Genomic DNA, 23,861 nt, shown 5'->3' with positions numbered 1-23,861 from the left:
CTCTCATCTTGTCAATTATAAGAGAAAAATTGCTACAACCTCCTTTCAAGTAGCTGTGAAGAACCATAAGATCCAGTCTGTTGAGAAACACCCCTTCAAGTGGAAGGTGCCAGCTAAACAAGATGCACTTTCAATGTATTTTGTGAAGGCTGAGCACTCAAATTCCTTTAGATGATTCTGTGAGCTCAGGCAAGTTCTTTAAGCACTTGATACATGGCAAGATCTAAATTGTGCAGATTAGAGACTAAACTGTAGATTATTAATAAGATTGTTCTGGAAATTCATCATGGACTTGAAGGGCAATTTTTATAGCCTAATATCTATCAGTAGCCTGTACCAGCAAGCTCTTTCACTTAGCAGAATCAAGAAGGATTTAAAAGAATGGTAAGACAATTTTTTTTCTAGGGTTTTATTGCTTGCTTTTCACTAACTGAAAACAAAATCTAAAAAATATTTTATCCTCCAAGAAATGTGTTGTGCAAACTTTAGACCAAAGATTTTATATAGTGTGCTCACAAATCCTGTTGCAGAAACAGTTGTTCAAACAGAAAAATTTAATAAATTCATGTTATGACAATGGCAAAAATTTAAACCAAACAGATTTAACAGGCTTTGCTTCTGAGATTGAAGTACATAGTACAACAATAGAAGTTGTACTTGACAAAGACTTTAAAAAAGAAACTGAATTGTCTCGGGCTCATTGCAGCTCTTTGATTCTTCTGTGTGTAAAATATAGTCTAATTTCAGCAAGATTTGACTTTTCTGGTGGGAATTTATTTTTCCTCAATCCAGATTATAAATGTTGTAATATTCAGCAGGTGGCACCAGCTCCCTATGGCCAGTGCTGGCTCCAGGATGACACCAGGGTGTGCTCATGTGCCTTGTGTGAAAATGTGAGTGGTACCCAGAGCCAGGGAAGTGACAGCTCCACCTAGGCCACCTCCAGCAGCCCTGGATAATGCCCTCCTCACTGTAAGGGAAGTTTTATTTTTTTCCTCTCTCTTATGCCATCATATCTTGTGCTTGTATTCTTTCACATTCTTGTGCCTCACCTCTGCAGTCACATAATTTGTGCATATACAAGGCACAGCTTTTTTCTGTAGTTACACAGTTTGTGGTAATTAGCAGCAGGATGGCCAAGCCTCATCCCCAGTGGGCTCAGCTGTGAGCAGCAGGTGAACAGCACTGACAGCAATGAGCCATGGAGTGCCCAGGGGCACTGACCAACCACCAAAGGGAACAGAGGGCACACAGGTGCAGTGCATCAACATGAGGGTATAAAAGGGCTGAAAAACAAGAAGGGCAGATGCTTGAAGTCTTCTGATGTAGTGTGATTCTGTATGGGTGAATGCTTGAAGCCTTCTAAAGCTGTATGGTGATACTCTGTGTATTGTGGCCATCTCAACTGCAGCATGTGCTGCAGCACTAACCCTGCTGGCCAGTGCTAGGGCAATGTGGGGTTTGCTAGCAGGAGGGGCAAAGGCCATGGGCCACACCACACCCTTACCACTTTTGGTGGACGCTCTGCATCCCCCTGCACAGCCCTTGCATTAATGGCTCTGCTGTGAAAGAACAATGAATATGTGAAATGAATTGCTGTAACTGGCTTTGTTATCTTGCCAAAAGTCCCAGCTCTTCAGTGTTTCTCTACTGCTCACTGAACAAAAGCAGTGAGGAGCTGTCAGCTGGGCAGACATGAGGCACAGTATGGGGAGCAGAGCCCTTAAAGTAAGGGGTCATATGCTCCCGGACTGGCTTTGCACATATTCCCAATGAAAGCCTTGCAGTCTTCTGCTTATTATTATTTTTCACTGGAGAAGAGATCCATTAACTTTACCAGTCCAGACCATATTTATAGATAATACCAGTTAGTCCTAGATTTGTAATTTTTATGACAATGTGATGATTCCCAAAACAGGGCATATATACATAATTATTTGCAATACCAAATTACAAATGTCCAGCCAGAATAATATCCCTGGCTGAACAATGTAACTTAAATTTTTTTGTGTTCTCGGACAGAAGCAGCCAGCTTTCCCTGGAGAATTGAACTCCAGATTTGCCTGAGCACAGACAGCAGGAGTAGATCCAAGGCCTTTGCCCTATGATAGGCTGAGTCTGGATTTGGCTTTGCTTGAAGGGGTAAACAGTGCATGGATGGAGAGTATGAAACCAGAGGAAGCTAAACAAAAATGCTTTGTAAAGTGACTGGGAGTGCCAAAAGGGGCAATAGCTTTAATCAGATACAGAAGGTCTTGATACAGAAGTAATTCTGTTAACACAAGGACTAAGGTTTTAGCCTTATGTGTTTTATATTTTGCTATGGAGGCACAGAAAAAAGACATACTGCACCTCTGACATTTGTTAACACTAAAAAGGGAATCTCACAGTGACCACAAACCCTGAAGCCACAAGAAAGTTAGAAAGTCATCTTCAATAAACCCCTTTGATAGCTTGGTATGTGCTTCAGTTTATTCCTCAGGTTAGTTCCTTTGCATGTTCTCTGTAGTTAAAAGCGTTGGCAGTTTTTCATAACTCCCCACCTTTAAAATGGGTTGCCTTAGTTACCATGGCCAGCTTGAGAGACAGCAAATTTAGTACTAATACATTTTCAAATCTCTGCAGTTTCTGTAAAATCTCTGTCATAATCAGCTACAAGACACACTTTTATCATAGTGTCAATAGGCATAGTGGTGATGCCTAATCAAGTTAAATAAGGAGAGAAGATTGTCACAGGCCAGAACAATGGCCTTGGGTCATCGCCTTAGTGATTATCCTGTGAATATTAGGTGAAATAGCTTGTGAAGTTCCCCTGTAACTGGAAAAAAGGTTGGCTTCAAGTGGCTCAGATGTCTGGTGCTTGGAAGCAACGTGCTGCAGTCAAGGTCATACTTTCCCCAGGAGGAAGTTGATAAGTCTTAAGTTGTCTTCTTGATTGGTGATTCAGTATTTCCTCTGGCACTTCAGAAAATCAGAGAAACCAATTAGTATGTTAAAGGTTATTTTTTAAAGGGTACTATCCATGATAAACAGAGTTAACAGTGGTCTCAAAGGCTGTTGATTTATCTTGGTCTCATCAGCACAGTATTTGGTTTGAGAACACCTCTCTGTGTAACCTGATGTGATAAAAGTAACTTTTCACCTCTACTCTTTTTCTTTTGTTCGTCTTTTAAAATTTTAAGTAGGGTGAGCTAAAGTTTGATGAGATTTTATATCACTTGTGTAGTTGTTTAAAGTTCCTAAAACCCCTTTAATTACAGAAAGATGCTTTCTCTTCTCAAGCTAAGGAGTTGGCAGTAAAGGAGCAAGCAGTGCCTGAGAAAGTGTGGCTGTTTGCAAGCTCAGGGTCTTAGGGGACAGTGGAGGAAGGAACTTGGAGTTCTGCTTTCATGGAAGCATCTCCTTCTCTAAAGAGCAGCTGTGAGCTTTGCTGCAGGACTGGAAGTGCTCTGGTCATTTGTACAGAGGTAGTGCTTTTATTGTCCTTAAACCTCAGCCTAGGTTGTTGTGATAAGCTGTGTGAAAAATAAGAAACCAAAACTGGGGGTTTATTTATTTATTTATTAAATTTAATTTATTAAATTAGCTGGTATGTATTCCACTGCAGCCCCACTGTTTTTCCTGCTCAATAAACTGACACTTGTCGATGCTTCCAAACTGCATGGCTCTGAGATATGGCTTGAGATAAATGTCTCAAACTCAGTCAGAGTAATAATGTGAAGAAGGAAAACACTGAATCTACCTTTTAGAGCTTCTCCTGGTAGCAAAAGCAACCTTCCAAGTCTTCAAATTACTAAGAGTCCACTTTTTCTTAGAAGCTTCTGCTTTTCTGGAAGATGGGGCTGAATCTATCCTTGTGAAGCCTCACATGGCTGAAATGACTTAATGAATATATTTGACAGAGCTTTAGATGACAGTGGGGAAAAATAAGCAACAAGTCAGCATCAGTCCTTGGTCACAGCTAGGACAAAACCAGGTGGTTTTGTGCATGTAGATTTATATCCTGACACATGTAATGGTGCAAACTAACCACTGTGGGGTTTTTAATACCTAGTATCAAGAGAGCAGGTACTACTTCAGCTTCTGCCAGTTTTGGACTTTCCTTCACAGCTTTACAAATAGAAATGCCCTCTGGGGTCAGCCCACTGCTCCACTTGCTCCCAGTGGTATTGCTGTTTAGGGGGGGCATGAGCCTGGGCATTTCCTGCAGTCCTTTCCCCCCAGCCTCCACAGCTGTTGTGTCTATGATGTTAGGGAATACATTGATGGGCCCTTTCCTTGAGAATGTACCTAATCCCTTTCTGAACCAGTGGTACCATCTGTCCTGCAGCCTCTTGCAAGTTCTAGAGATTTACTACCCACTGTGTACTGAAGTACTTCCTTAAGTGTGTTTTATAATGATTTATCTTTGCAACATCCCCAGGAAGAAGAGCATAGTCATCCTCATTTGACAGTAGGGAAAGATTAGGAGGGTTGTTTCAAAAGCACCTGTTAATAGATGTCTCATGCATGAGTTTCTCTAATATGAGGCATTTGAGTTTTCAGATGCCTGAACTGATTTCTAGCCCAGAGCAGTCATGTGCAATGATTAACAAACAAATGAGGATCACTTGTGGTGTTGTTTGATTTATTGACTGACCCATAATTAAATACTAATTCCATAGCAAGGCAGAGACCAAACTTCATTCTCCCAGTCATGGTCAGCTTCTTTTTCTTGGAGGTTTTTATCTGGCTCATCATTTGTTATCTTGTGCAGCCAGTATCAAAAAGGAGCCACAATAAAAGCTGGCATTATTCACTGATGTTCCACACTTATCCACTGAACAAAGAGTGGCATTTGCCTGATCCAGGGAAAGCTGCAGTGGAAAACACAGTGTAGATCTGGACAATGACAGTCTGTCTGTGAAGGCATGTATATAAAGGTATAGAATTAATATCACTAGGGTGGAAAGCATCTCAAAGAGTGTCTTTGAGAAAACGTCTTACAAGGAATGGCTGAGGGGGCCGGGCTTACTGAGTCTAAAGGAGATTTAGGGGGGACCTAATTGCTCTCTACAATTACCTGACAGGAGGTTGTAGTGAGGTGGGGATCAGTCTCTTCTACCGTGTCTGTAGTGAGAAGCCTAGAGGACAATGGCCTCAAGCTGAGGCAGGTGAGTTTCAGATTACATGTCAGAAAAAGATTTTCCCTGTGGTCTGGGGGTGAGAGTGCTGGATTGATGGTTAGACTTGTTGATCTCAAAGGTCTCTTCCAACTTTGATGATTCTGTGATTCAATGATTCCATGATTATCAGTATTTCAGAATCTAAACTCCCACAACATCCCCATCAAAATCACAAGAGGACGAGAAGAAAGTGCCAAGGAAGAAGGAAAACAGAAGCGTCCAGAGCCAACAGGTGGTGCGTGCCCCGTGTGGCCGCACATCCAGCCGTGACGCTGGGTCACAGGGTGTCCGCAGTGCCGCCGGAGGGAGAGCCGAGCGCCCCGGGCTGGCCGGGAGGGCGGCGCGGGCGGGGCGGCGGGGCCGGCCCGGGCGGGCGGAGGAGCCGCGGCGGCGGCGCGGGGCGAGCGCACTCGGCAGGGGCGACCCCGGCTCGGGCTGTGGCCATGGCCCCGCGCCCCGCCGCGCTGCCGCGGCTGCTGCTCTGCTCCGCGGCGCGGGCGCTGCTGTGGCTCGGGCCCGTGTACCTGGCGGGGTACGTGGGGCTGAGCGGCAGCTGGCTGCTGCTGGCGCTGGCGCTGTGGCTCTGCTGGGGACTCAACCGGCGGGGGAAGCGCGACCGCCTGGCCGCCGCCTTCGCGCTGCTGGAGGACGAGCGGGAGGCGGTGTGCCGGGGCCTGGCCGCCCGGCACCTGCCCGCCTGGGTGAGTGAGGAGCGCGGGGGCTGTCCCGTGGCACCGGCCGTGCTGCGCGTCCCGGCGGCTCCGGGCGGTGAGCGGAGACACCGAGAGCGCGGTGTCCCGGAGCGAGCGGCCGAAGGGGTGGCAGCGATGCCGAGCAGTAACGTTTTTGATTTTGAAGTCTTGCTCGGGAAAGCGAGGATTAAACTAGGAGTTGTTTTAGCCCAGGAGATGTGCTGTAAGTGGGTATGTAAAACAGACTGATGTATCGCCAGAGACACCTCCCTTCAAATACATGTTGTTGCATTGCAGGTATTTTGCTGTTGAAGATACTTATTTTAGACTTTGTCATCCAGCAGATTTTCTCCCCTTCAGTGTCATTTGAAAACAAACAAAAATATATAAACATTATATTCTCATCCTGCTAAAAACCCAAATATTTAATTTTAAGGGTCATCTCTGGACAGTACGGAAGGCCAACCCCTGTTTGTTGTTCACATTTGGTTCTAGTCACTCTACGTTTTAAAGTGAAGAAACTAGAATTTCTGCCTGCCATTTTATTCTGTATCTTGAGTTATTTATTGGGCAGCTGTTGTTGGCTAATGGAAAGGATGATGAGGTGTTTAGATATTTTTTTCTTTATCATCATTTACTTAGCATTTAAAAATCTGTCAGGGACTGGTAGGGAAATGCTTTTCTTGTTAAGAGTGTTGCATGGAGGCATTTATAGTCGGCAAACTTTTATATAGCCTACAGCACTTGGCTCTCCTTAATTCTGTGGGAAATGAAGGCAGCTGGCAGTTCTGAGGAGTGAGGCCAGGGTCTCCTGCCAGGGCTGGTGCAGCTCCCTGCACATGTTCCCTCCCGCCAGGCACAGAAGTCTGTCTCTGAATGAGGTTTCTGCTTGTTTGTATTGACAGAGCATAAAAAAAAAAACAATTCAGGGCATTAATGAATGTGGTGGTGTCAGCTCTTGCCCTGATGCTGTGAGAGCAGTGTTGTGTTTTATCCTCAAGTGCCCTGAATCATTGTAACCAGAAATTGACCCTCTTAGTCACTGTTGAAAAATCAGGCTTGCCCCCACAGTGCACACAAATTCAAAAAGTTTCATTAGGTTTTGTGGCTGAAAGTTTCAGGCTTCATTAGTGTGGGAGCAGGTGGTCCATTATTGATTGCCCTGTACTGGCCCTTCACAAGGCTGCACAGAGAGCACTCTGTGCCCCAAGCCAGGAGAGATTTGGGCAAATGGGGAGACTTCAGCAGAGGCCACTGAGATGGTCAGGGGCTGGAGCACCTGGGGCCTGACAATGCTGGGGCTGTTCAGCTTCCTTCAGAAGGGAAGGTTCAAGGGCTATCTCATTTCTATCTCCCACTGCCCACTGCATGTGCTCACAGAGATGGTAGAGTCAGACTCTTTCCAGAGGTCTGATTTGTGAGTTGTGAATTCTTGGCCCTTACTCCTGGAAGGCAGGATGTAGGACCTAATGATAAAGAGCTGCACAGTGTGCTTTTAGTTTTACCTATATTGCCTCTTCCTTTCTTTTTGTGTGTTGTTAACTTTTGTTCAGCTGGGTGTTTGCTTCCACACTGCTCTTGTCCTTGATGCTTTTTAATTCCCCAGTTTTAATTTTCCTTCCATCCCCATCCTCTATTTGATCTACTTCTTCCATGTGCCCATCTTGGAGGCTGATTCTCACCTGATGTCTATTCAGTTTATTCTCCGTGGTGTCGTCTTTTTTATCTTTTGGTTTTGCCTTTCAGTGTTCATGGACCTTCAGTTGGGAGCTCTAAAACTCTCTGCTGAGTTCTTCTCTCCTGTCACACAGAGGTGGCAGTAGCAATACAGTTCAAGGGGAGCATGGCTTGCATGTGCAGTGTTGGAATCTTAGGAAAGGTTCTGAAGGTGTGAAATGATGGCAGTGTCTTGGGTTTCATAAATCTTCATCTCTTCATGTGGTCTGTAATAAAATGAGGGGGATCCATCCAGTGAAGAGTTAAGAGCAATCACTGATTTTGCTGCTGGTTAAAAATTCTTCTCCCTAGGAGATGGCTTCTTTAAATTCGCTTGGGTTCTGCTCAGTCCTGGTATCAGTTGTTAGGAGATATACAGAATGTAGCCTTTCATTTAGGGGGGATGCTGGGAGGGCTTCCCTAATCTACTCAACCATCTGTTTTGGGGTATTTGCAGGATTGTTTTGCAGCACCAGTTTCTTGGCTGAAACCAGCCAGTGAGTTTGGAATAGACACATTCCTGTGCTAGACAGTGTATGTGGGCAGGCTGTGCTTCCTCAGGAAACCAGGCTGGAAAGCTGTTCATGGCAGGCACAGTCAGATCCATGGCTTGAAGAGTTGAGACCTTCTAACTTTGGCCTTTGCAGCCTTTAGCATGACTTCTGTACAAGCAGGCAGTGCTCAGAGCAGAGGTAGCGAGGCTTCCACCTTCGTTCCAGCCCCTGGGGTTGTGGTGACTGCTCTGTGTTGCTTTTGCCACTGGTTATCTGGCTGCACATGGCAGAATCCAAGTATGCTGTGTTTCTTCCTGATGTTAAACTCCTTTTACCAAGCAAAATACTACTGGGTACAGAACTGTCCTTCTAAAATGTTGCCTTTTAAGTCCTTGTTCATGCCAAAGCCTTGTTTATGCTTCTTTTTTTTTTTTTTCCTCCTGTATGAATAGCTAAAAATCCTGACTTTTTGTAAAAAGAAATGAAACAAAACACCAAAATCCCAACAAAACCCAAAACAACCAAACAAACAAGCAAAAACCAAACCAAACCCAGATGGATAGATTGCTGTGTTGTATTTGAACAGAATGGTGCTGTTGTGTCTACCATGGGTTTGTTGTTGCTGTGATCCTTGCTGTGGCTTGCTCCAAGGCAAGGTGGAGTCATGCAGAATTTACACATTTTCTTTACCTGATAGTAATTGCCCCTTACCTAGTGTTTTTGATCTTCAAAGCTCTTTTCAAATGCTAAGTAATTTTTACTGCATTCCTTAAACTTTGGCAAGAAGCATGCCTGCTTTTGTAGATGAGTAAAACTGATTCTGATAGTGGGACTTGCCCAAGGCTACAGGATTAAATCTTACTCTGTGTTAGTATTAATTTTGGCAGCTCTTGGTGTCTGGTTCTGGGATTAGTAGGAAGTGTTTTGGGCTCCTCCTGCCTGTCCTGTACTGATGACAAACTCGGGCAAGACCTTGCTGGCAGGGCTGTCACCAGTAGCAAGGGCCAGAAGTGAGTCTGAAATCCAGAGCACATGGTTCAGAGGTATGGAACTGTAGATGGTGATACATTAAATTCTTGGAGTATATGGTTGGGTCAAGAAGAGAGCTTGGTGGTGTCACTGAGCTGAACTAGCCTTGTGACATGCTAGCTAGCATGTGTGTTATGGGGATACCCCACGGGTAGGAAAGGACTTGCTCAGAGCTTGTGTTTTACTACACAGTGGATAATGCAACACCTGGAGACCAAGCTCTGCTTCCTCACAGAACTGCTCATTTAGTTCATCCCATTGAGTGGAGCTGAACTTTGCTATTGAGAACCCACTGAAATTTGGTGGCCTGTCATAAACAGCGGAAAGCTGGTTTTCACCAGTCATGTAATCAGCCAGTTTCTGTGATGTTCTCAGCAAGAAGAGCCCATTTTGTGTCATCCCAAGAGCCCCTGGTGTCTTTGGTCCCAGCCTTTGAGCTCCAGCAGTGCCATTCCTCCATCTGTCAGAGGAAACTGAGGCACCAAGTGCCTGGGTGGGACCTGGGTTGCAGACACCTGAATGAGGGGGTGTCAGGTGGGGTGGAAATGTACCTGTACATTTGTGTATAAATGTCTGCTATCACAGCATCTGGGGTGTGACACAGAGCAGTGTGATTCATTGCAGTTGCTTTGGAGGTTTGCTCTGGGCTGTCAGTGGTTTGGGTATGTGTGGCACAAATAATAAATTCAATTTTACTTTTTCTTAAAAGAAAGAAGCCTCATTCTTGTGGTTTTTGCCACTTTCCTGATGCCCCTTTGTGCTGTTTCAAGTCTCTAGGAGCCTTGCCTCTAGTGAATAATCCCAGACAACTGTAATGGTTTATAATGCCCCACATCTCTCCCCTGCACATATGAGGAGTGACTTCCTCACTGGGAAGGGGTAGCCCAATTGTTGTCCTGTCCTTTCTTTCGGGTCACATCCCTCTCCTGTCTGTAAGGTATTTTGAAGAACAAGCTCACCATGCTGCTTCCATTCCTGCTCTATCCTTCCTACATCTGATCCCAAGCTGTGGCCCAAGTGCTGCAGGATGTTGGTGCTTGGCAATTACATGAGAACCCAGGATTTATGTGCCCTGATGGAGAGCCTTTAGTGGAAGATGAAAGGCTGGCAGGTGAAGTGGAGGTTCCCTGATTCACATAATCTGCCTCACTGTAAAATGTAAGCAGCAGATTGTCTGTGTTGATTGTCCCTTCTGGTGCTGAGTTCTTGCTTCATCATGCAAATAGACCTGTGCAGGCTGACATTTCAGGGAACTTCTGTTGTATTATTTAATGGAAAAGTTGCTATTTAGAGCATCAAAAGAAATTTCTTATAAAGAATATGGTAATATTACTTTGGAGTTTTTTAATGAGATCATTTGAAGCATTATTTGAGCAAGGAAATGAGCTCTTCAATCATATATGAAGCTGTACTAAAACCATGCTACTGTCCATTCCATCCAAACATCTCTGAGCACCTCTCTGAAAGCTGATGAACAGTAAGGCTGCCTGAAAGTGTAATTCACAGCTCTTGTTAGAGGAAGTATTGTCCTACCCAATTACTATTATCAGGCTAGATGATAGTCAGATTCTCTTTGTATTCAGGTGCTCTAGTGTCTATTCTGAGAAGCTGCTGCATGTCCTTCCCTTCTGCAGTAACCTGCTACCAGCTTGTAACACCAGCTGCAAATACCATATCCATAGGCTTTAATGTGTGATTGTAGTAAGGTGATTGTAACTCTTCACTCAGCAGCTTCTTGCAGGGGTCTGAGAGATCAGTTACTTGAGACTGGTCTCATACTCAGTTGTCCTGATGGTGATTAAGCAAGTCATCACTTCAGGGAGCTTGTGGAGTTTTGTAATGGACATATACACTTCTTGTTGGCATTTGGTGTGTCCATATTGGAAACATGATGTATAAGTGACTATTTCATTTTAATTTCTCTTTGCCATCTTAAAAAGCTCTGAGAAGTGAAAGCACTGGACTGTTACACATGATAGTGTATGCTAACAGACTTGAACTCTTACAGGGCTTCTTTTCCCTAAGGCCATTGGCACCGTGTTGGTATTAGTGGAGAAATGCTGCCACAACCAAGACATTGAGTTTCCCAAGCAGGTTCTTGTTTCCCAAAGTGGGGTGTCCTGGTTGAGGAGAGCGAGTACAGGAAACAGGTCCTGCGCAGCTCATGGTCTTAAAGGGAAGTAGGTTCTGTTGGCTTCCCAAGGCATGACAAAGAGAAGGATGAGAAACCTAATGCTGCTTTACATCATGAACAGGAAGTGACACTTGCTTTAATCATGTAAATGTGCCCAGAGGCATCCTGATACATCAGTGCACGTGGGTTCTTTTGCCTTTTACTATTCTTTACTTGCTTCTTTGCAATTTACAATTTTTCTAGGAGGTAGTAAATTATAAAGGATGTATGTATGAAGGCAGAGGGATCTCAGCTTACTCTAACTAGCATTCCACACTCCATGCTATCTTTTGCATGTGCTGCAGTGTGCTCAAACAGAGCACGTGGCACTCACTTTTATTTTTCTTTGCATCCAGGTTCACTTCCCTGATGTTGAACGAGTGGAGTGGCTGAACAAGGTGAGGAGCTCTGAACTCCAGCTGGTGAGGCCACCTGCTCCCATCCAAACTCTGTGGGACAAGTCTGAGAAAGCTATCAAATTACTACTAAATTAGTGTAATTCAATTGTATCAGTGTCTGTACTGAAGTATGGAGTCACTTGAGTGTGGGGTTGCCACTGAGGTTGAGAGCCAATGTGATCCTGGTTGATACAAGTTTGATAAATTCAACACTTCATTCTGAGACTAAAAAGAAAAAGTGAGTGTTTGTCTGTATGTATGGATACATACATGTGTATGTTATTATTTTAGCAAACTTAGTGGTATCTCCTCTTACCAGAAAGGTTCCCAGAGAGCACTGAGGTAAATGCTTCCAACAGCAGGTGTGCTCAACCTCTCAAAGCAAAACAGCTGAACTTGCAAATTAGCATCCAGTGGCTATCTTATTTTTTGTTTTTTTCGTGTTGTTTTTTTTTTTTTAGCAAATTTTCTTTTTTATATAAAAACTCATCTCAATCCTCTAAATAAACCTAACTCCAGGGAACGTTGTGACACTTTATAGTAATTAGGAATTATTGTACTTAAGAAATTTAACCATGGGCTTCGTTGGCGTCTGTGCTTAGAAGCAGCCTCCATGGTACTGAAAACTCACTCTTCAGTTCCTGAAACAAATTCCAATTCTGAGGAACAGAGATGGATCCTTCCATAAGGATGACTAAAGTGCACAAAGTTGACTTCGTATTTTAAAAGGACAGATATTAATAGCCAGGGTTCTGTAATGGGTGTGTCTGTTTCTCAGCAAAAGGTGTCTTACTCAAAGAATCTTCAGTGTGTTCCTGCTTTCACCCTTCTTTAGGTCCTTGTACAGGCTTGGCCATACTTTGGAACAATCATGGAGAAAACATTTAAAGAAGTTCTTGAGCCAAAAATCAGAGCAAAGAGTGTACATCTGAAAACATGCACCTTTACCAAGATCCACTTTGGCGAGAAGGTAGTGGGAATCTTTTGTAACTCTTGTGGTTCACTCTTTTCTGAAAAGTTCAGATGTAAAGGAAATGAGATGTTCAGCTCTGTAATAGCTTTGTTCCCTCCTCATGTTGACTTGAGCATCTTCACCATGAAGGAAGGATCATACAAGGAAAGATACACATCTCTTCCCACTTGCTATCAGTATCCTGGGGCTGCAGATAGAAAAAAAAGGACCATATCCATATTTATTTCTGTTGTACCCTTGCAGCAGGAGTTTTCAGTGGTCTCTAAGGCTTGCAGGATGGCCTAGGGGCTACTTGTAACTAGCCCTGTGTTTGAGGACTGTCAAGGCCATTCTGTCTTAAAAGACAAAAAAGCTGGCGTGGTATATTCATATTTTACATGCAGTTTTGCAAAGTATTTAATTAATGCTTCTGTACTCAAATTCATCAGTGAGTAGGACTTTTCACTTGTGCTTAGCTTGATAGATGTTGACTATGTTATCTTGTTTGTCTCTATTCAGTGCCCTAGAATTAATGGAATAAAAGCCTACACCAAAGAAATTGATAGAAGACAAGTTACCCTGGACCTGCAGATCTGGTAACATTGCATCATTGATTATGTTGATGGTTCTTAACTTACTGCCTGTGTATGTATCATGCTGGACTGGGCAAGGTGTACTAAGATTAGCCTAGAATGATGTGAGATAATCTGTCTCCCAGCTGGATGTCCTCAGTGGTTACAGAAGTGAAATGTGCATTAGCCTCTAGACCAGAAATGACCTGCACACCTCCTCTGGCCCATCATGACTGCCGTGGATATAAGAATGTGTCCCTTGGCTTTGCCATTGATGGCAGTGAGAACCCAAGTTTTCAAACTGTGCTTCCTCTTCTCAGGAAAGCTCTCAGGTCTGGAGATGCTCGGTCTGTCTTGCCCACTGTGGTTTCTCATTAGTCCAACCTCTCCAGTTCTTCCAGAACTACTTGTACTATTTATTTTTTAATTCCTTCTCTAGATTAATCCTCTGTTTTAGTCATTTGTTCTATGTGCCATCCAACACATTTGCTTTTTTGATTACAGCTATTCTCTGAGCAGAATACTGCCTCTAGCTCTATTAACAACAACAACAACAAAATTGGATAAAACATTTAATACCTCCCAGGGTGTTTTGAATGAGCTTGTATGTTTTGTTAACATCAGAGCCATTGCAGAGCTAAACTCTCTCCTAGTTTAGCCCTGGAGAAGGGAATTGCCGGGGGAATTACCACTTGCATGCTGCTGTAGCTCTGTAAGTTTAGTGGGTGACTGAGCTGCCTAATATAAATTGGCTTTTCATGGTAGTGCCGGGAAAAAGCTGTGAAATTATGGACTGTCTTGGCAACAGCACAGAGCTCAGAACTGTGCCTGCTGCTCACCATGGCAGTGGCATGGCAGCATCCCCAGCCCTGGCAGAGCATCATCACTCCCTGTAAATTCACATGCTTGAATTTCAGCCAGATGTTTCAGTGCTGTTGTTGTAATACCCAGGTCAGTGTTAGGGCCTTTGGCAAATCATTCATACTTTCCATGTTGAGATTGAGAGATCTGATGCCTTTTAAGCCTTGCAGAAGGTTGCTGCTGTTCTCTGCTAAACTGCTTCTCCCACATGCTCGTTTTCACTGTCTTTTGCTAATCCTCTGCAGAGGGATTCCCCCACCTCTGCATTCCAGTCCCTCTGGCAGACCCATCAACATCTCCAAACTGGCCAAGCACTTCTGTTCCTCATGCTGATGCTGATAACCCAACCTGAGCTGGTGCCATCTGATAACCCCAGTATTTTCTGTATTCACACAGGAGTGTGGGGTTTGCCTTGCCTCTCTGGTGGGGGTCTCTTCTCTAGGGCTGCATTAAGGCCTCAGCTTCACTTGTGTTCATATGTTAACATCAGTGTCTGCAACTAAGCTGTGTTGTGCATCCTGCAGTGTCTGCAGGAGATTGTGTGTTGCTATCAGAAACAGGGAGAGGCAAATCTGTGATTGGTGCTATTATTTACCTGCCTTTTTCTGGATGGCCAATAAAACAGGTTTTTTTGCTACTTAGAGGAGATGGAGTTGAGTTGCCTAGTGTGAGGCTGTCCTTCACTCTACCTCCTGGTCACTGTGCTGTTGAGGTTTAAATGACTGATCTGTTTACAGGGCCTGTGTGCTGGCATCACAGCACTGGAGAGGAGAGTGAAGTGCTGTGGGTGCCTGTGGGTTGCACTGTGCAGTGCTGGCACCACAGTGACTCTTGGGTTAGGTTTCAGTGCTCTGTAAATGCTTCTTGCTTTCAGTCTCTCAATAGTACAGGAGGATAGCTTTTTTTCCTCCAGTTTTATCAAGAAGGCAACTAGTTGTTGAAGCCCAGAGTCTTTGATTTGATATGGAGAAAATACAGGAAGAGGGTAGGAGTAGAAAAAACCTTTCCTCCTTACCCTTCCTTTGTAGTCTGTATGGAACCATTTGTGTAGTTTATTAGCCACTCATAGACATGTGATCCATGAAGGGCTTTGTTTCACCTTGTGCTCCTGATGTCACCAACAACCCTGAGTGTTGTGGTTCAGTTCTATGGTCTATGTAAAGAGGAGCTTCCTTTCCTCTGTGTTAAGTTTGTAGTATCACAAATAGCATCCTTTGCTTTGGGAAGTGTGAAAAATAGCACTTAGAGGTCCCTTATTTGTATGGGCTGTAGTTGTCCTTGAGGAGGCTGGGCCAAAGGGGGCTTTCAGCATGGGGGCCATGAGAAGATGGGGCTCCTGGGCAGTTACTTTACAGGCAGGGAATTGCCTGGGCTTTTTCTGAAGGGAGGTGCAGAGATCCAGGTTAGTTAAACTTGCCAGCTCTGGTAGCAGCCCTGCCTTCAGCTAGTGGATTGCCTTTTATCATAAACACTGGGCCCAGCTTTTCCAGCCAAGTACAGAACAGACACAGATACTTGCACTTGAAAAAGGTTCTCATCCACAGCACAGGCATATCTGCATCACCTTGTGCAGCAGGTGATGCAGGAGAGAAACAGGTGATTCTTCCACCCTCCACAGGTGGGTAGAGCACAGTCCTGTGTAGGGTGGAGGGGCTCAGCCTTCTAAGTGCCAAAGCTTGAGTTTGGCTCAGGTGTGCTCCAGGGCAGGATAGCAGAGAGCACAGCAAGGTTATGCTGCACAGAGGAGCAGATGAAGCACAAGCAGCTGGGACTGGAAATGAGGAATAACTAATGAACAAAGAGTTCATCCTTTCTACCAAGCACCCTGGCAGGGGGGTGATACCTGTATGAGGCAGACAGAAGGCTAATTTAAGGCTCAGGCTCTGATAAGATTTCTCTGACATGTTTACTGGAGAAAAGAGACATCTAGAACTGAGTGGGAAAAGTTTTTGACTGTGTGGAAAGGTAGAAAGGCTGTAAAACACCACAGCTCTTACTTGTGTTGTGTTAGACATTTGCAAAAGCTGAATTAAATCCTCTTGGATTAATTACTGCAAATTAAGGAACTAATTTTGGCTCCTCATTTAGAATTTTATTGTAACAATACTCTATTAGCACACAGAGTAATGACCTGTAAGATAATGTCAAAATTGTAGAAGTTAACAAACATAAAACAAGTTTAATTATGTCACTAGCTTTTAAGAAAGATTGTGTTAATTTTGGCATGGTTTATGAGGTTGGAAATAAGAAATGAAAATGCTCTAACACGAAAGGCTTTATTCTATGTGTTATGAGCTCCTGAAATTCTGCTAGGTGACTACCTGTAAACAAATATACAAAGAAATTTGCTTGCAAAAGTGGAGGCAAATTCACAGGGTTGCGAAGTCTTGGCAGGTTTTTTGAGGTGGGAGGGAATCTGTCTATATGCAAATTACAGTTTGAATTTGTGGCAACTGCAGCACTATTTGCCCATATACATATGATCAGAGCAGAACTCCTGCCCTATTCCTTTGATTATGGAGTGAAGTTATGCATGCAGGCAGCAAGCACAGCACATTCACTGCTGCAGCACCTTTACACCCTGCTTTACCTGCAGGGTGTTTGTGTGTCTGCAGCCAGAGCTATTTCTCAGGGGGCTGAAAGGGAACTTGGTAGCTCCCTTCAATTGTTTCCTGCCAGAAGCATCAACAGATCTGCAAGGTTCTGCTCCCTGGGGTGTGGCTATTGGTTTCTGCATAAGGTGATGTTTGTACTTTAATAAAAGTCTAAGGTGCTTTCCAAATTGCCAAAGTACCGCATCCAGCATTTGCTTTATTTAATGCCTGATGTTCTCCATGGCAACTGACCAAAATCTGATCTAAGTAGTTGTCTTTGAATTCAGCCTCAAGGAAACCAGGTTATTTTTAGAGATAAATTTGTCCTTCAAGTGGGTTTTTGGGTTGTGGGCATGGGTCATCTATGTGCTTTTTGGGTGTGGGCAAGGTGGGAACCCCATAAGTAATGGCAGGATGCCTCTGCACCAGCCTGGGAGCTGTGTCACCAGGGTGTGGGGTGGGATCAGGCTCTTGGCAGAGAAGGGAGCAAGAGAGCAATGGCTCTGACCTTGAGCTTTGAGTGAGCATCTTGGTCCCCTTCTTGGAGCAAGCTTGCTCCAGCCAACCCCCAGTCTTAAGAATGGAAGAGTAACCTGGAAATACAGATGTTGCTTCAATGTTTTACAGGTCCATCAATATCCCAGCTGACTGCAAGATCTGACCTTTGTTCAACTTCCCTTTTTCAGTCACTTGAAAATCCATCTCTGCCTCTGGGTTCATGTTGTCAATCCTTAAACTGATTTCATTTATTCTCTGTACAGCCCCAAATTTCTCATGGGACTATTACAAACTGTGGAATAATGTGAGAATTTTCTTTCAGTTACATAGGGGACTGTGAGATTCACATGGACATATCGAAATTTAATCTTGGCGTGAAAGGTGTACAGGTGCGTGCAGTGCTAACATTGTCTGTTCAAGGCTGTGTGGGGCAGGAGGTAGCACCTCCCAGTGGGGAGGTCACGACAACTGGGAAACCAGCAACTGTCAGGCTTGGAATGATTGGCTTTACCTCCTTGTTCTTGGCTGGAGAAATGAGGCCTTCCATGGAAAGCACCTAAATGTCACTTCCAAGCTTCATAGAATGACTCTTAAACAGGGTCAGTGCTGGAGCATTGAGTATGTGTGGGCCAGCAGCTGCCACTGGAGTTCAGAGGAGCTCAGAGTGTTGGTAGAGAACTTCAGAAGAGTCATGATGTTCATAAACTGGTGTAGATTAAACCAAGAACCTGTTCTTGGAATGTTGAAAGCTAGTAGACAAATGGCTCCCATTGTACGGCAGGATTGCAGAGAGACTCCACAAACACAGAAGGCATTGCCTGACATCAGTAGCAATGGTTTGGGGGGAAAGTTTTTTGTCATAAAATTCTAAAGAAAATTACTTCAAGTAGAATTTCTAAAATTATCTCCATCACTGAAAAGCTCACAGTTTTGAAGCTGCACCATGAGAATACCTTAACCCTGAGCTTTCCTGTTCTGTTTGCAGCTGTATGGGACGTTGCGGGTGATCCTGGAACCTCTCCTGACCGATGCACCCTTTGTTGGAGCAGTGACCTTGTTTTTCATGCAGAAACCGGTGAGTCGGGAGTGAGCTGCTCTCTGCAGACTTCTTGGTCTTTAGTGAGTGACACAAGCTGGCCATCACTGATAACCCAAACTGCATAACTGTGAATACCTCACAGTTCAGGTGCTTAAATGACAAATTCCTAATTGTTCAGTGTCTCTCTTGAATTCTGGGAGGATGTCAATTAATTCGCTCTATACTTTTGTAGTAGTGCCTAAATAGTTACTCGCTTCACTCTAAGAATGGGAGGATTGTCTTATGGTAGCAGCACAGGAGCTGTTTCTGCAAGGTTTCTGGCTGCTCTACCTTCCCATTCACAGATTTTAAATGCAGTCATTTTGCAGACCATTCATGGTTGCCTTTTGAAAGCTTGCCTGTTTAAGGTTGTGTCCCTTATACTCAACTGCAGTTTAATAAAATATGAGAAACGTTCTAGTCTTGTAAGAAGCAGTTATCTTACAGCACACAGCTTTGCTTGTGGTTGAATTATGCTCAGCTTGAGTTCATGACAGTCATATGTTTTTGATCTTGAACGAGGTGTTTTTGTGTTTAGATGTAGCAGCATTATTTTAGCACATGAAAGAACCTCTTTTTTTTTTATTGTATGAATAAGAATACAGACTCCTGAAACCGGTGGTATTTGTAAATCCCTCTGCCTCAGGGTATAGGCCAACCCCTAAAGTGAAAGGATGAGAAAACAACTTCAAAGTCTTAATAGAGTTGCTGAATTTCCTTTATGACCCCAGGGTATCTGCCAGTGGCCATTGCTAAGGGCTGAATGCTGACTTTCCTTCTTGAAAATTGAGTTCCAGTGATACCCTCAATTCGGGATGGCAAATAAAATAGATAAGGGAATTGATACCAGCTGTTGATTCTAATGTACAGATGCTATTGGTGGTGCAGGTTTTCCTTCCTTTAGACATCTGACTTTGTTCTAGAAGCATTTCCCTTTTAAATTCTACATTTATTTTAAAATAAATGTTAATAGACCTGTATAATATTTTCTCCCCAATCTTGTTGTAGCATTTGGAAATCAACTGGGCAGGCATGAGCAACCTTCTGGATGTCCCAGGAATTAAGTGAGTGTCTACTTTGCTTTACTTTATAATTTGAAAAATTTTTGGAAGTTGGGATGTAGTTCTTGAGTAACCAAAGCTGTTGTTGAGAGCATTGTGTGCAAGATGTTGTGTCTGTTCATCCCATTGTATCTGGCTGTGGCAAAACCTGAGAAGGTTTCTTTTTACATTCTGGCAAAACTGTTTCAATCACTTCATTACATTTAGGATGGAAATAGTAAATCCCCCAAACAACAACGACTTAAACTAAAAAACAAGCCCTTCTGTTTCCTATGTGCTAGTTATTTGCAAAAGTAGGTTTAGACTGGCAGACTGCTTTTTTTTATTTACAGTGAAGTGTAAAAAGGCAAGGTATCACAGAGCTGCAGTCCCTCTGAAAAACTCAAGTACAATCTATGGTAAAGAGAACTGCACCAGATTTATAGGGAGAAAAGTTTTCTTTCTATGTAATCTGCTCACCCTTTAGGTGTAGCTCTTCTCCAGTGCCTCTTGGGTTAGTATTACATACATAAAACTTGCACAGCAAGGATGAAAATCTTAGTGGGTTTCAGTATTGTTACAAACTGCTTCACCAGATTAGGGATTCAGTTTGTTCTTTAGTGTAAGGAGAAAATTCTGTTGCCCAAGAGGAAAATACATGGGGTTACACAGCCATTGCCTTTGTCCCTTTCAGAAGTATCTGTTCCTCTATGCTCCCCTGCAGCTCATGGTTTGCAGACTCAGGAAGAGTCTGGCCACTTTAGGTGCCAGTTTATGTGTTAAAGATCCTCTGAAGGCTTTTGATGTTGAATGAGAAGAAGTTTCCTTTTTCTCTTAATTTGAGGCCTGAGTGGCCTTTTGCCCGGAAGTTTAGCCTGAGAGCTCTAGTTTTTATCAGAGGAATTAATCTGTTCTTTTCTAATTTAGCTTCCCTAATCCTTGCAGGGAAAAGGCCTGTAGGTGTTCCAGCCTACAGCCTCTCATATAATTAAGTGCAAATTTGGTGTCCTAAATTTTTACTGCCTGGTTCTCCCACAGGGATTTGCACACAGAAACCTTTGCTTGTTCCTCAGCAGTGCAATGAAAGCTGGGAGCAAAACATGCCTGACCATGAATGGGCTGAAGTACAGGTTGAACAAGAGCCCTCCCTGTCAAATGAATTTGGCTCACTTAAGATAGCAAAGAAACTGGATGCAGTCATCTGTCCTCACATACAAGCTGTGTTTAGTTGGGTGTACCCTGAGACTTGGGAGAGGGGACAATTCTGTGACATTCCTGTGGGTTTTTTTTTTACAGGAAAGCCAAGAGCCTGACCAAGGTTCCTGGTTTACCATTTGGAGTAGAAGACTTTCCTTATGTTCTTTATGTGTGAATCCAGCCTCCTCTGTGAATTGGGTCAATTTAGTTACACAGTCATACCCTTATAAGCACTAGATCTACCAAGAGGATGAATATTTCAGATAATTGGTGCTCCTGGGTTTTCCTCTTAATATTGTTTTTTGCTTATGCCAGGTTGTAGTGGTGTGTTGAAATCCTCTCATTAATCACCTGGAGAGTACTTGGACATCTCTGATAACCATATACTTCTTGTACCTGCTGTACAAAAAGAGCAGTTGTAAAGCAAAGATTTGAACTGAAATGCTAAAAATATGCAAGTTGTAATTAGGCTGCAAAGTTCCTTGAACTCCAAGATAGTGCCCTCAATTCAGCCAATGTGATCTCCAGTTACTTCAGAAGAAATTTTCCTTCTTAGTGCAAATTCTGCCAAGATCCAGAACCTCATCTGAGAAATGAGCTTGGGTTGTTGGTTTTTGGGTTTTTTTTAATGTGTCTGTCTGCTTCAATTTTGTGAAAAGGTCTCAGCAGGTCGCCAAGGCAGCAGTGTATGCTGTGGCCATTTCTAAGTCTAAAAAAAAACTAGCTCAAGGCCTTGAGCCCCTTGTTAAATGCTGAAACCTCCTGATTCCCTTCTCCCTTTGTCCATCTCTGGTGTTATTCCTAAGGAAACCCAGAAGACACTTGAGTTTGACATGTTTGGGTGTGTGCATGAAGATTTCACACAGCCTGAGCTCCCATTCATCATTTACAAAGATGAGCCAAATTCACACCCTGCAATAGGGATGCTCCTACTGCAAACCTGCACCACTAAATTGGAGTTGAATGGCCACTCTGCAGCTCTTTCATACAATCATAAACTTTGGAAAAGATCTTTATAGATCACCAAGTCCAGCCATTAACCCAATACTGCCAAGCCCATCACTGAACTATGTGCCTAAGCCCTTTTACGGGTCTTTTAAATGCTTCCAGGGATGGTGACTCAACCATTTCCCTGGCTGTCCTGTTCTAATTCTTGAGAATACTTTAGGGAGAGCTAGGCCACACCAGTCACTTTGCAATGCTCATTTTTTCTGCTGTCCCTCACTTTCCCTACTGAGTTGTGACTGATTGTTGCCATTTTCCCCCACCTGCAGTGTAATGTCAGACTCATTAATTCAAGACTTCATTGCTGCACGGCTGGTTCTACCCAACAGAATCACAGTACCTCTGAAAAAGAACATGAACATTGCCCACTTGAGGTTCCCTGTCCCACAGGTGAGTTGTTTTTTCAGTGACAGAGTGTTTATCTACCTGAGTGATGCTTCCAAGCTTAGTGTCTTTGGATGCTGCATCAGCTCTTTCAACCTGAGTTGTGGGCTTTCAGTAGGTAGTATTCCAGAAATATAAAAGCAGTGTTGGATAATAATTTGGGAGGGAGAGACATGGGCACTGGGAGTTCCTACCTTCTCTGCATGTCATAAGGAGTCTGTTTGTACTCTGAGCTCATTTACCAATTAAACCTTTACTCTGTAACTGCAGATCTGTGGTACATGCAAATGAGAGGAAAAATACATAAGCAGTGAGTGTCATGCTATTTGATATTTTTACTAATGCTATGAAGAGTTGAAAATAGGGAACTTGGAAGATCACATATTGTTACAAAAAAAATTTCCTAAATTCTCAACATATCCAGGTCTTCAATGTCCTTCATCCATCAAATACCTAATACTATAGAGGATAAATATAAATGAGTGACAAAGGCACGCTCACTGTTGCAAACTTGCATCACTAAATTGAAGTGGAATGGCTCCTGTGCAATAAAATAAGAACCTGCCAGTGAGTGCTTAGTTCCTCCTTCAGTCAGTGGGAGTTGATCTTTATACTTGATTTGACTGTGGCTGTAATGCTGTGTGCATATGTATATTTCTGATTTAAAAATAAATATTTCCTATACAGTTATTTAGATTGAATTTTACATCTCTTTAAGGGGGCTTTTTTTTTCCCTCTAGGCAAATGGTGGAAGAAGTGCTTTATTACAGCTGTCATTGAAAATGTACTGCATCAAGCTACGTGTCTTTGCAGAACTGTCATGGTGACTACCCTTGCTGCCTGAAATAAACAGTTTTAGGAGGCAGCATATTATAATTATCCAAAGATTGCATTTTCATGACCAATTCTGTATCTTATTTTATCCAGGGAGTAATAAGGGTTCATCTCTTAGAAGCTGAAAACCTTGTCCAGAAAGACAATTTCCTTGGTGCCATCAGGGGGAAGTCTGATCCGTACGCTCTCCTCCGCGTTGGCACCGTGCAGTATCGAAGCAAGACAGTCTCCAGGGATCTTAATCCCATTTGGAATGAGACATTTGAGGTACTGAACCTTTTGATCTTTCCATCTGTAGGATACACAGCCATTTACATCCCTGTGCTTGCAGGACCTTCTCTTAGCTGACTGCACAGGGCAGGTGGACTTCCTTGTTTCTTGATTGAGGCATTTGTGTCCCTTAACCAAGTTCAAATTTACATTGTAAACTTGAAATGTCCTTCAGGTTGATCTGATTTACATGTGTGGGTTTTTGGAGGAGGTGCAAAGCACTGCTTTAAATACCAATCAATGCATCAGTCTGTGCAGCTGCAGGCTGCTCTAGCATTAATTCCTCTCTGCTTATTAGGGATACCAGTTTGAGGGGTTTAACTTGTAGGTCAAAAACAAGCAATGTCAAGCATTTTCACCTATAATCAATTGTATTTGTTATGCATTTAACCATAAGAAAGAATGGGGAATGTCCTTAATGTGTTTGAGAGTTGTCAAGTGTCATGTTCTTGTCCACTGCCTGAGCCTGAATATGTGTATGTGAATGCTTTTTATTTTTAATCAATACCTCTTTCTCCTCCAGTTTGTTGTTCATGAAGTGCCTGGTCAGGACTTAGAAGTGGATTTGTACGATGAAGATCCAGATAAAGATGACTTTATGGGCAGGTAAATTAGCAAGACCTTTGATCAGGGTCCAGTAGCCTCTGCTGTGGGACACCTGAATTACTCATACTGGAAATTTCATACTGTTGGAAGACAATCCCTTTGCCCAGATATTAACGCCACATAATTAGTTCCTGGTGCAACTAATGTTGGACAAGGTTACATCCTGCAGGGAATCCTGGGAAGCCATTAGAAGTAATAGTTACTTGAGATTTACTTCAAGTTTATTTTAGTTTTGGAAATATTTCAAGAGGGAGACTTCAGGAGTATAAGTGTGTTCCTGCACACACGTACACAGGTAATGTG

The 23,861-nt window shown here is 43.3% G+C and overlaps 1 protein-coding gene across 2 annotated transcripts in view; it reads left to right on the top strand.

Annotated features, from left to right (window-relative positions):
- The first annotated feature begins 907 nt into the window (after positions 1 to 907).
- Positions 908 to 23,861, top strand: part of ESYT3 (extended synaptotagmin 3) — a 35,070-nt gene continuing 12,116 nt past the window's right edge. The window contains exons 1-10 of one of the 2 annotated variants that reach the window (XM_036387060.1): positions 908 to 972; positions 11,626 to 11,667; positions 12,503 to 12,637; positions 13,139 to 13,215; positions 17,467 to 17,533; positions 18,130 to 18,219; positions 19,231 to 19,286; positions 21,734 to 21,854; positions 22,776 to 22,949; positions 23,476 to 23,558. In XM_036387060.1, coding sequence (XP_036242953.1) covers positions 12,539 to 12,637; positions 13,139 to 13,215; positions 17,467 to 17,533; positions 18,130 to 18,219; positions 19,231 to 19,286; positions 21,734 to 21,854; positions 22,776 to 22,949; positions 23,476 to 23,558 — 767 coding nt within the window. In that variant the 5' untranslated portion in view covers positions 908 to 972; positions 11,626 to 11,667; positions 12,503 to 12,538. Of the gene's footprint in view, positions 973 to 5,634; positions 5,867 to 11,625; positions 11,668 to 12,502; positions 12,638 to 13,138; positions 13,216 to 17,466; positions 17,534 to 18,129; positions 18,220 to 19,230; positions 19,287 to 21,733; positions 21,855 to 22,775; positions 22,950 to 23,475; positions 23,559 to 23,861 lie in introns of those variants that run through there. The other variant, XM_036387059.2, reaches the window with a different exon arrangement.

Source organism: Molothrus ater, chromosome 7 (assembly GCF_012460135.2).
Source record: "Molothrus ater isolate BHLD 08-10-18 breed brown headed cowbird chromosome 7, BPBGC_Mater_1.1, whole genome shotgun sequence".
In the NCBI taxonomy this organism is placed as follows: Eukaryota; Metazoa; Chordata; class Aves; order Passeriformes; family Icteridae; genus Molothrus; species Molothrus ater.
Note: the sequence above shows the minus strand (reverse complement) of the source record. Positions and strands in the feature narration are given on the sequence as shown.